The sequence below is a fragment of the Scomber japonicus genome, chromosome 11, assembly GCF_027409825.1.
Source record: "Scomber japonicus isolate fScoJap1 chromosome 11, fScoJap1.pri, whole genome shotgun sequence".
Lineage (NCBI taxonomy): Eukaryota > Metazoa > Chordata > Actinopteri > Scombriformes > Scombridae > Scomber > Scomber japonicus.
The window spans coordinates 32,080,397-32,093,351 of NC_070588.1; the positions used below are offsets into that span (position 1 = coordinate 32,080,397).

At 46.4% G+C, this 12,955-nt stretch overlaps 1 protein-coding gene and 1 pseudogene across 1 annotated transcript; both read right to left on the bottom strand.

Moving 5' to 3' along the window:
• Positions 1-1,077: 1,077 nt before the first annotated feature.
• On the bottom strand, positions 1,078-2,010 carry LOC128367507 (olfactory receptor 6N2-like). Its single transcript, XM_053328076.1, has one exon. The coding sequence runs from the start codon at positions 2,008-2,010 to the stop codon at positions 1,084-1,086; it is 927 nt and encodes a 308-aa protein (XP_053184051.1). The 3' UTR covers positions 1,078-1,083.
• A 6,790-nt stretch (positions 2,011-8,800) lies between these two features.
• LOC128367702 (uncharacterized) lies at positions 8,801-10,755 on the bottom strand (annotated as a pseudogene).
• Between the last annotated feature and the right edge of the window lie 2,200 nt (positions 10,756-12,955).

Here is a 12,955-nt window from a genome sequence, read left to right on the forward strand (position 1 = left end):
AATCCCACATTTTTTAACTGTTCTAAATGTACTTGTGTTTAGTACTCTAATGAACATGGGAGTGGACACATATGCTTGCTTCATGCAAATGTAAGTTTATTATTATTTAAACAATCCAGAACAATGAAATACTGCATGATCCAAAAATCTGATGTCAGTTAGGAACTAGTTACATTCACTCACCTGTTCACACACACACACACACACACACACACACACACACACACACACCTAGTGTGGTCTGCTGTTGGCCAGTGACTGGTATTTGAGACTGGACATACTGTAATGCTAATAACTGGCAGGGATTTGAAGCTGAATTTGCAGTTCATAAAACTCCAAACATTACTGCTGCATGCTAAGGGACTGTGGTTCCCTCTGTGTGCTGCAGCTGCACACTGCACACAAACCAATGACAGACAGATAATGAAATGATTATTTAACAGCAGGTTGTGGTTTATTAATTTTATTTTTTAAATATTATTTATACAAAATTTTGATTCAGATGGCACAAACTTATAATCACACCCCACTCAATAAGAACATCAGTTAATTGTAAATAAAATACCTTACTAGTTTTGATTCCATGAACAGTGTTTCTAAATGAGAATCTAAAACACAATAACGGAATAAAGAATGATCTGTGCAACATGGGCATGTGCTCTTTTGTTCAAGACTGTTGAAGTTTAAAAGATGAATCAGAGATATGATAGTGTATTTAAAATGTTCATCTTCAGTTTATCAGTAATCAATAAACCTGACATTCACATATGACATTCATACAGTACATGGTAATAAGAATGACATGCAATCATATCATGATATGGGTCTTTTTTGTTGTTAATTCAAAAGCTTATATTTTGGATCACATCTGTTTTCGGTATATTTGCATATACAGTACCACAGAACATTCATAATTTACATTCAGTTGTTTACATGTGGTTTATGGGTTGTGCCTATAAAAACAAAATTATAATGAAACCTTGATAGAATAAAATTCTGTTCTTTTTAAATTTTAAAAATCAAATTTAAAATATTCTACATAATATTATTACAGAAGAAACATCTAGACATTTGTTGTCAGTATCAGATCACTTTGGCTTGACTGAACAACTTCTTGAGGTGTTTCGAAATTTCTTTCATCTTTAGTCCATACATAACTGGATTAAAGAGAGGATGATACATTACTATTTGTAATGTCATTATTAAACGTACAGTTTTTGGAAAATCTGATTCCAGCTGAACTGTAATGACATCATATGCACACAAACAGGAGAAGTTGATTAAAACAATCAAGTGGGGTAAACAAGTCTGTGCAGCTTTTTTCCTGACATCCCTGCTACTTCGATAGGATATAATAAGAATCCTTGTGTATGTAAAAATGATGAAGAGCACAGGGATGAGTGCAACATTAAGCAAAATGACCATATCGTGTATAATTTGTGCTCTTGAGACTACACATTGAAGTTTGTACACTGTATTATTACAAAAAATTGCTTTCAAACTAAAGTTGCACAGCTTTTTATTGGCACTCAGTCCAGCTGGCACTGCAACCTGAGCGGCAGGAAGAAGCCACGCTAAAAGCAAGAAAATACTGACAGTAGTTTTTCTCATGATAACAGGGTATTGCAGAGGTTTACATATAGACACATACCTGTCGTAAGCCATGGCTGACAACAGTAAGAATTCTGAACCGCCTAAAGAATAAAATATATGAAACTGAAAGAGACAGGCTGAATATGGTATGATCTGTTTTTCAGATAAAGAGTCAATCAAAAGCTTTGGATAGATGGCAGTGCTTAAAAGAACAGAGTTGACTAATAAAGCAGCAATAAAAATGTACATAGGCTCATGAAGGTTTTGGTGAGTCCAGATAAGATACACAATAGTGGAATTGCTTAAGATTATTAGAATATATACTGTAAAAATAATTAAAAAATAAACATATCTGTATTTGTCCACCTCCACATACCCACCAAGAGTTATATATGTTACATTTAATTCATCATCCATTAAGATTATCAAAAAACAGTTCAAATAAAAGAGACTTATTTTATAACAAATGAAGTAATAACAGAAAAGAACTGTCAGCGAAACATTTCACCTGCACTGGAGAGTCTTCATCATACTGACCTCGAAACACATTTAGAGTGTGCTCAACTCCACTATTAGAAAGTGAACAGTTTGAGGCTGTGAAATGTTTTTTTATCAGATTGCTTCAACCTCCATGGATCTCATTAAACTCTAACTCAGGGTGTCCTGAGTCCTGAGGCGCACACCACATAACTGTAATGTAGTCACTTTGATTCCTGCCTGGGGACCTTTGCTGCATGTCATACCTCTGCCCTCTCATTTCCTGTGAGGCTTCTCTACTATCTTCTATCAAAAAAGGCCCAATGTTACACATTACAGTTACATAATTACATTTTTCAGTGACAAGTAGAGTAAGAGATTATAGTTTGAAATTCTGTAATTATGTTACTAATCTCAGTAATGTTCATTACATTTACACTTAAGGGGGTCCAGTGGTCCAGTGCTTGCTGTCTTACTGGGATTAATGGGGGGGATTGATATCAGTGTGGTCTCTATGATCAACTGAAAGACGTGGTTATTTCAATATTGTCTTATTCACATGTTGTGTGTGCCTAACTGGCTTGTTAAAGTCGTCTCGTCTCATCCTCTTCCGCTTATCCGGGGTCGGGTCGCGGGGGCAGCAGCCTAAGCAGGGAAGCCCAGGCATCCCTCTCCCCAGCCATTTCGTCCAGCTCTTCCCGGGGGATCCCGAGGCGTTCCCAGGCCAGCCAAGAGACATAGTCTCTCCAGCGTGTCCTGGGTCTTCCTCGGGGTCTCCTACTGGTGGGACGTGCCTTGAACACCTCACCAGGGAGGCGTCCGGGAGGCATCCTAATTAGATGCCACCTCATCTGGCTCCTCTCGATGCGGAGGAGCAGCTCCCTCCGGATAACTGAGCTTTTTACCCTATCTCTGAGGGAGAGCCCAGCCACCCTACAGCTGGTAAATCGAGAGCTTTGCCTTTCGGCTCAGCTCACTCTTCACCACGACGGATCTGTGCAGAGTCCGCATTACTGCAGACACTGCACCGATCTGCCTGTCGATCTCACGCTCCATCCTTCCCTCACTCGTGAACAAGACCCCGAGGTACTTGAACTCCTCCACTTGGGGCAGGATCTCATCCCCCGAGAGTGCACTCCACCCTTTTCCGGTTGAGGACCATGGCCTCGGATTTGGAGGTGCTGATTCTCGGATTTGGAGGTGCTGATTCTCATCCCGGCCACTTCACACTCAGCTGCGAACCGATCCAGTGAGAGTTGGAGGTCACTATCTGATGAAGCCAACAGGACCACATCATCCGCAAAAAGCAGTGACCCAATCCTGAGGTCACCAAACCGGACCCCTTCCATTCCTGTGCCAAGAAATCCTGTCCATAAAAATTATGAACAGGATCGGTGACAAAGGGCAGCCCTGGCGGAGTCCAACCCTCACTGGAAACAAGTCCGACTTATTGCCGGCAATGCGGACCAAGCTCTGACACCGGTCACACCGGCCCTTATCAAAGGGTCCGGTACCCCGTATTCCCAGAGAACCCCCCACAGGACTCCCCGAGGGACATGGTCGAATGCCTTCTCCAAGTCCACAAAACACATGTGGACTGGTTGGGCAAACTCCCATGCACCCTCAAGGATCCTGCAGAGGGTGTAGAGCTGGTCCACAGTTCCACGGTCTGGACGAAAACCACACTGCTCCTCCTGAATCAGAGGTTCGACTATCCGACGGACCCTCCTCTCCAGCACCGCCGAATAGACCTTACCAGGAAGGCTGAGGAGTGTGAATTCCCTGTAATTGGAACACACCCTCCGGTCCCCCTTCTTAAAAAGAGGGACCACCACCCCAGTCTGCCAATCCAGAGGCACTGCCCCTGATGTCCACGCGATGCTGCAGAGTCGTGTCAACCATGACAGCCCCACAACATCCAGGGCCTTAAGGAACTCAGGGCGGATCTCATCCACCATCGGGACCCTCCCACCCAGCTTTTTAACCACCTCGGCGACCTCCCTAGCTGCGCTCCGCTTGGTCTGCCGGTACCTGACTGCTGCCTCCGGAGTCCTACAGGTCAAAAAGACCCTATAGGACTCCTTCTTCAGCTTGACGGCATCCCTCACCGCCGGTGTCCACCAGCGGGTTCGGGGATTGCCACCCCGACAGGCACCGACCACCTTGCGACCACAGCTCCGGTCGGCCGCCTTAACAATGGAGGCACGGAACGTGGCCTACTCGGACTCAATGTCCCCTGACCGGCACGTGGTCGAAGCTCTCCTGTAGGTGGGAGTTGAAACTCTCTCTGACAGGAGACTCTGCCAGACGTTCCCAGCAGACCCTCACAATACGTTTGGGTCTGCCAGGTCTGACCGGCATCCTCCCCCACCATCGTAGCCAACTCACCACCAGGTGGTGATCAGTTGACAGCCCCGCCCCCTCTTCTCCCGAGGGTCCAAGACATGCGTCCGCAAGTCCGACAATACGACTACAAAGTCAATCATCAAACTCCGGTCTAGGGTGTCCTGGTGTGAATTCCACTTGCACATACCACTGTCCATAAAAAAAAACATAAAAGAAAAAAAATATTCTGACCAGGTTGACAACACATTAGGTAGTAAACATGAGTACAAACCAGAACAACAACATGACAACAATGGAGGAAAAAAACATATCCATATATATTTACATCAGGAAAAAGCGACAGAGGAAGCCAACTCTGCGAAGTCACATGCAGTCCAGTCAGGAGACTACTCTCTGAAAGAATTAGAGGAGAAATACTCCTTAACCATCACAGGTAAACATGCCTGTTACATGTCTAATACACAATGTGACTACACAATCCCTCATCAATAATCAACACTAAGTATCAGAAAACCTGCCCCCTCAGAAGGTTATCAGAAAACCTTGACACTGTACGTGAGCCTAAACCCAGCCAAGTAGGAGTGAAAAAAAACAAAGGGAAAAAAAAACATTTTACATCACAATACATTTGTAACAACATACACATGTAATAACATATCAAGCAGCAAGAAAGGTGCTTGCTCCCATCCATATCACTTAACAAAATAAAACTGTCAAAAACAACACTCAACTGAGGAACTATGTAGACCTTAGTTCACCCTCCTGGGCTACAATGAACGACCTATCAAAATGTCTTTATCCTTTGGTCCATTATCTCAATAAGTCTAGTCACAGGCCTTAGCAGCCTCCCTGTCCTAGACCTAATACTGCAAGATGGTTCCACCGGTGGAACTGGAGCAGCATCATGTAGTGTGGAAATGTGGTAATTTGACCCAGCAACATCAGCCAGGGCAGCGCAAGAACTGTCACCCTGAGCAGATACCACACTACTTAACTCTGAGTCCAGCTGCTGGAGATCATGAGATTGAAATCCCACAAAAACAGGTGAAGGGAGTAGACCACCCGCACCACCAGGTAGGTCAGAGCCACCAGTTTGTGGCTGAACTGGAGATGGGTCAAGACGTGGAGCGTGCTGGACATCCTGACACTAGCTGTCAGTCTCCAAACTTAGGTCACTAAACCCCTCAGATGGCAACTAAGAAACTCAGACTTGGGTTCTATACTCGACTGCATCTGTTGACACGTCATCATCATCAGTAACAGCATCGTCCCGCTCTGCACATGGATACTCAGAGACAGAGGAGAAAGACAAGTCCCGCCCATCTTCAGAAACAGAGTCGGGGGAGTGACAGAAAGGTGACCAGTGTTATCAGATTGCAATGGACCATTTTCATAACACCAGTTGTGCTATGTTGGATCTTGAAGATGTGGCTGCCCGCATTTACCCCAACGACCAGGTAAATGGCATCCTCCCAATAGTCAGCAAGCTTGCGCTTATGTTCTCCTTTGTTGGCCAACAATACATGATCCCCGACTTCAACTGGAGCTCCCTGGACCTTGCGGTTGTATAGTTCAGTGTGTTTCAACTGTTTGGAAGCTGAAGCTTGTGTAATCTCCATTGCTTCCTTCAGACTCTGTGCATACCCTATAGTCTCATGGATGGTACAGTTATGGGCAAATGTGAGAGATTTCAGAGCCTGGGGCCATCTGTGTTTTGCTCTAGGGGGCAGTGCCCGAATCATGTTACCCACCGTTCTGTTTATTCTCTCACATGAGCCATTGTCCATTGGATGATATGGCGTTGTATGGGATTTCTGAATACCGGCAAACCTCAAGAGTTCAGCAATAAGCGCTCTCGAAATTGCCCCCCCTATCTGAGTGAATGCGCTTGGGAAACCCATAGACAGAGAAGAAGTTATGCCACAATTGATGGGCCACAGCTTTGGCAGATTGGTTCAGGCATAGGAAAGCATTCGCCATCTTTGTGAAGTGGTCAGTAACAACGAGCACATCCATTGACCGGTTCTTAGAATCTTCTACACACCAGAAGTCTATACACACGAGTTCAAGAGGTTCTGTTGTCACAATGTTCTTCAGCGGTGTTCTTGCTTCTGGTTCGGGGGGTTTGCTCAGCACACAACGCTTGCAGCTCCTCACATGCTCTCTCACATCCTTCTCCAGACCTGCTCAAATCACTGCCTAGCAAGGTACAAGGTCCGTTGCTGGCCCTGGTGACCTGCCTCATTGTGGACCCCTTCCAGCACGACTACTTTCAGAGAAGCAGGTACAACATACAGGTAAGACTTGTTCTTTGTAACAGGGCTCATTGACACAAGATAAAGCATGCCTTTCTGCATAAGTACCCTATCCCAACTCTTCAGTAGATGGAGAACATCAGCTGGTTCCAAGGCACACTCTCTCCTAGATGGCCGTCATCCCCTTTCCACAAAAAATCACCCTGCTCAGTACTGTGTCAGCTCTCTGCTTATCCATCAGCTGGTCATGAGACAGCACTTCAGTTTCAACAGTTCCATTGGCAACACTTCTTGTGGAAGCTGTGGCAACAACAAAGCGTGGGGCGTTACCGCACTTCCCTGCAGATTGTGTGACTGAAGAATGGCTGCCACTTCCTGACTTGAGAAATCCCCAGGCTGGACAACAGCAGCACACTAACAGGCGGCCGAAGGCCCAACAACAGAGAGTGTCTCATAAGCCACTCTTGTCAAGCAGTGGAGCACACTTGGATGAACAAAGGGCTCCCTGCTCAGAGCGTCTGCAACAATGTTCTTGGGACACGGGATGTATTTAATATCAAACTGGTATGGTGCCAGCTTGGCGATCGATCTCTGCTCACATGCATCTAGTTTAGCTTTGGATAGAATATATGTCAGTGGATTGTTATCCGTCCACACAGTGAATGGGTGTCCCCTCAGCCAATGATGTAATTTGTCGCAGACAGCCCATTTCATGGCGAAAAACTCTGTCTGTGTGCAGGGTACCTCGACTGTGCAAAGGCAATCGGCCTCGCTACTGTGCCTCCTTCCGACACCTGCGACAAGACAGCTCCAAGACCATTACTAGAAGCATCCACTAAGAGGAGGAAAGGTTCTTCGAAATGCGGGTGGGCCAAAACAACCTGATCCAGCAAAGCCTGCTTCAACAGATGAAAGACATGTCTGCGCTCGTCTGTCCAATCTGCGGCCATCAGTGCCCGCTGGGGGGGACAACACTTTTTTTCTTTTGGAAGGGGGCCTTGGGTCCAGCAGTGAGACCAAACAGCGGTTTAGCTATCGAGGAGAAACCCTCAATGAATTGGTAGAAAACCACCATTCCCAGAAAGGATCGTATCGCCCGTCTTCCATAAGGTCCGCCTCAGATAAGGCAGTAATGGTGCGCACCTTTTCAGGATCTGTAGCGATGCCCTCTGCACTCACAATATGGCCAAGGAACCTCACCAACCTCTGCAAGAAATTGCATTTCTTTGGAGCCAGCTTCAAGTTGTGAGCCTGAAGACATTCGAAGACCATTTCCAGACGCTCCAATGCCATATGCTCAGTAGGAGCAAACACAAGGACATCGTCCAAGTAGCAAAGGATACTAAGGAAGTTCTGGTCCCCAAAGATGGTCAACATCATCCGCATGAAGGTTGCAGGGCTGTTGCACAGACCCTGTGGCAAGCGGTTGTATTTGTACAACCCAAACGGCAATGTAAAGGCTGTATATGTCTTGTCATCCTCATGAACCTCAACATTGTAGTAACCAGACGTGAGGTCCATGGTCGTAGGAGCTAATGGGGGGGGGGGGGGGGGGGGGGCGGCGGTCCACCAAACACAAAATGCTATCAATCAATCAATCAATCTTTATTTGTATAGCACCAAATCACAACAAAGTTATCTCAAGGCACTTTCCACATAGAGTAGGTTCTAAACCGAACTCTTCAGGTTTTAACTTTAAAGAGACCCAACATTCCCACATGAGCAACAGTGGCGAGAAAAAACTCCCTTTTAACAGGAAGAAACCTCAGGCGTAACCAGACTCAGAAGTGGGCGGCCATCTGCCTCGGCTGGTTGGGGTAGAGAGGAGAGAAAGGAAGGATAGAGGAGAGAAGCACAGTGAAAATCAACAATGGAGCTAGAAGGTCCGAGACTGGAATCCGTCATCCGGTCATCTACAGGCCCAGATTATCTGTGAGACGAGAAAGCACAGACAACTCCGGGGAAGAAGTTTAGGTTATTGAATGCATTAATAGAACATGAATGTTAATGGATATAGACAGATGGACAGAGAGAGAGAGAGAGGGAGAAGGAGAGAGGAGCTCAGTGCATCATGGGGGTCCCCCGGCAATCTAAGCCTATAGCAGCATAAGTCAAGAGCTCAACGAGCCCTAACTATAAGCTTTATCAAAAAGGAAAGTTTTAAGCCTACTCTTAAATGTAGGGAGGGTGTCTGCCCCCCTGACCAAATCTGGAAGATGGTTCCACAGGAGAGGAGCCTGATAGCTGAAGGCTCTGCCTCCTGTTATACTTTTAGAGATACTAGGAACCACAAGTAGACCTGCATGCTGGGAGCGCAGTGTTCTAGTAGGTACATAAGGTACTATCAGTTCTTTAAGATATGATGGAGCCTGACCATTAAGAGCTTTGAAGGTGAGGAGGAGGATTTTGAATTCTATTCTGAATTTTACGGGAAGCCAATGCAGTGAAGCCAAGATAGGAGTAATATGATCTCTCTTTCTAGTTTTTGTCAGAACACGAGCAGCTGCATTCTGGACCAGCTGGAGAGTCTTTAGAGACAGCCTGATAATAATGAATTACAGTAGTCCAGCCTAGAAGTAACAAATGCATGGACTAGTTTTTCAGCATCATTTTGAGACAGGATATGTCTAATTTTTGCAATATTACGCAGATGAAAGAAGGCAGTCCTTGAAATGTGTTTTATATGGGAATTAAAGGACAAATCCTGATCAAATATAACTCCTAGGTTCCTTACAGTGGTGCTGGAGGCCAGAGTAATGCCCTCCAGAGTAGTTATTTCATTTGATAATTAATTTCTAAGGTGTTTAGGGCCAAGCACAATAACTTCAGTTTTTTCTGAGTTTAATAACAGGAAGTTGCAGGTAATCCAGGCCTTTATGTCCTTAATGCATGTTTGTAGTTTAGATAATTGGTTAGTTTCATTTGGCTTTATTGATAGATATAATTGAGTATCATCTGCATAACAATGAACATTTATTGAGTGATTCCGGATAATGTTTCCTAAAGGAAGCATATATAAGGAGAATAGTATTGATCCAAACACTGAAGCTTGAGGAACACCATGTCTAACTTTTGTTTGCATGGAGGATTTATCATTAACATTTACAAACTGAAATCTATCAGATAAATATGATTTAAACCATTTCAATGCTGTTTCTTTAATGCCAATTAAATGTTCAAGTCTCTGCAACAGGATTTGATGATCAATAGTGTCAAAGGCAGCACTAAGGTCTAACAGGATGAGGACAGAGAGAAGTCCATTGTCTGATGAGGTTAAAAGGTAATTTGTAACTTTTACCAGTGCAGTTTCAGTGCTATGATGAGCTCTAAATCCAGACTGAAAATCCTCAAATAAATTGTTACTATGTAGAAAGTTACACAGCTGATTAGCAACTGCTTTCTCAAGGATCTTAGAGAGAAAGGGAAGGTTTGATATCGGCCTATAGTTGGCTAGAACCTCTGAATCAAGAGTAGGTTTTAATTATTAATCATATCTAATAAGGAAGTGCTGACTGAGGGGAATACTTCTTTGAGCAGCTAAAGCAAAAAAATAATAAAACACCTAAACACAAGTGACCAGCACACACACACAGTGTAATCACCCACAATCCCGGGACACAGCACACAAATGGGACGACACCACCACCACAAGGACACCAGCACCACCACCGGCCTGCAGCAACTGAGGGGAGAGAATAAACAAAATTACTTAATCACAAAATAAACATAATCAAAATGAAAAGGTGGGCAAGTAGGACTATGAGACTAGAACAACAACAACATAAAAGTTAAACAAATAATTGCCCAAAATTAGTTAAATCACACAAAAAAAAGAACAAAGAAAAACTCAACTCAGTCGAGATAAATAGGGCTAAATTAAATAAACAGAAATCAAACAAAATAACGGAATAAAACAAAATCAAATCAATAAATAAAAGGAAAATAAGCAAAATATTAAACGAAGCAAGTCTTTTACATAAAACTAATACTTGCACTAAATTGTCAGGACATTAGATCGTTTTCAATTCTTCCCGGGCCCAGTTCAAACTGGAGTGTGCCACCGTGAGACAGTCCGCCACACCATACAATCCCCTGTAACGCAGCCGACGCAGCAGAGACTGCCAGCGCCAGAGGGAAAGAGGAGACGGCCGAGCAACCGGTGTCGCAGAGTCGTTCAGGGCCCACGGGCACACAATTGTATAAATGGCTTTCTATTTCATATCCGGTCAACACGCCACCGTATGGGTCACTCTCTCCGAGGGTGAGCTGTTTTAGGAGACAATGTAGCAAATTTACACCTCCGCCCAGCGGGCGCAATCAGAGCCTATTAATACAGCTGTGCGATCACCTGCTCACTCTCTTTTTCTCCTCCTGGAGTGCGTGAGTATTTGTCCACACTGAGACATTTTATGTGGCTTATCAATATACGTACTTATCTGCCTTCTTCCTGCAGGAACAGCTTGTTGCTCGCAGTAAGGAAGAGTGTGCGGATCTTTGGAGTTTTTGTCTGGAATAGTGTGGCGCTGCGGGGAGCCTCTTTTCCCGTGAGGGAAAACGCTACCTCACGTGGCTGGGTTACTGTTGTGGTCTTCGGCCAGGTGAGTACTGCCTGTACTGACTGAGTACTGATTGTTTTTGGAGCTGAGAGGAGCCGCTGCGGCCGGGAGGTTGTACGCTACCTGAGGCTTTTATCCACACCTGTCGCCTGTGTCTTTCCGCTAAGTCCGAGTGGCAGTCTTGGCTTGCCAGATCATGTCACAGGACGGCGACTGCGAGGTTTTTCCCTCTCCAGCCATTGCCCTGGGCCAAGCTGGTCTGCGGGCGGAGAATGAGCTGGACACAGAGGCGCGTGATCGGATCGGAAACGGTTTTGCCAGTGGTGTGCAGAGAAGGGCTGGGACCCAGTCTCTTGTGGGACACGGGCAGTCCTCTTATTTTTGCAGTCCCTGTTGGAGAAAGGATTGACAGAGTCCACCTTACGGGGCTATGTGGCGGCTGTATCTGACCGTCACATCCCTATTGAGGGTAGGACAATGGGCTCGCAGCCCCTTATTAGCCAGTTTTTGAGGGGGGCTAGGCGTATCCGGCCACCACGGTCCCACATGGTCCCATCATGGGATTTGCAGGTGGTGTTGCAGGCTCTGTCGGAGCCTCCTTTTGAGCCTTTGACCAGTTTGGGGCTGGAGCTTCTTTCCCTCAAGACGGTTTTCCTTCTTGCCCTGGCCTCAGCAAAGCGGGTCTCTGAACTACATGCCCTGTCTGTGCATCCGTCTTGTTTGAGGTTGGGAGAAGAGGGCTCTGCCGTCTCTCTCCTGCCAAATCCAGCCTTCTTACCTAAGGTGCTCCCTCTGTCTTTTGTTTTAAGGCCCTTGGTTCTGGAGCCCTTCCATCCTCCTCCCCAGGCATCTATGGAGGAGGCCCGGTTACACTTGGTCTGTCCAGTCCGGGCCCTGAGGCTGTACATCGCCCGTACAAGCCCCGTTAGACAGACTGATCAGCTCTTTGTCTGTTATGGGGGTGCTAAGGTGGGCCAAGCTCTATCCAAGCAGCGTTTGGCCCGCTGGGTTGTCCAGGCCGTAGCTCTGGCCTATGATAGTGCTGGGGTCCCTCCACCTAGGGGGGTGGTGGCCCACTCCACCAGAGGGATGGCTACCTCTTTTCCCGTGAGGGAAAACGCTACCTCACGTGGCTGGGTTACTGTTGTGGTCTTCGGCCAGGTGAGTACTGCCTGTACTGACTGAGTACTGATTGTTTTTGGAGCTGAGAGGAGCCGCTGCGGCCGGGAGGTTGTACGCTACCTGAGGCTTTTATCCACACCTGTCGCCTGTGTCTTTCCGCTAAGTCCGAGTGGCAGTCTTGGCTTGCCAGATCATGTCACAGGACGGCGACTGCGAGGTTTTTCCCTCTCCAGCCATTGCCCTGGGCCAAGCTGGTCTGCGGGCGGAGAATGAGCTGGACACAGAGGCGCGTGATCGGCCGCTCGCCGGTAAGCAGCGCACGCGGAAGAGGAAGCGTTCGGAGGCGGAGATTGAACAGCTGCAGCTGCAGCTGCAGGTGGAGGCTATGCAGAATACCCTGCAGGGGCTTGTTCATGCTCAGCGTCCTGCAGGGCTGCCTGGCATGGGCAGGCCACCTCCTGATGTCTGGGATAAAGATCCAGATGTGCTTTCTATCGCAGCCTCTGACAGTTTGGAGGGTCTGCACGACCCCCGGTTCGAGGAGGATGTCCAGTCGCTCTTAGATTTTGGGGATGGCTCTTCACAGGCTTCGGAGCCTGAGCCGAT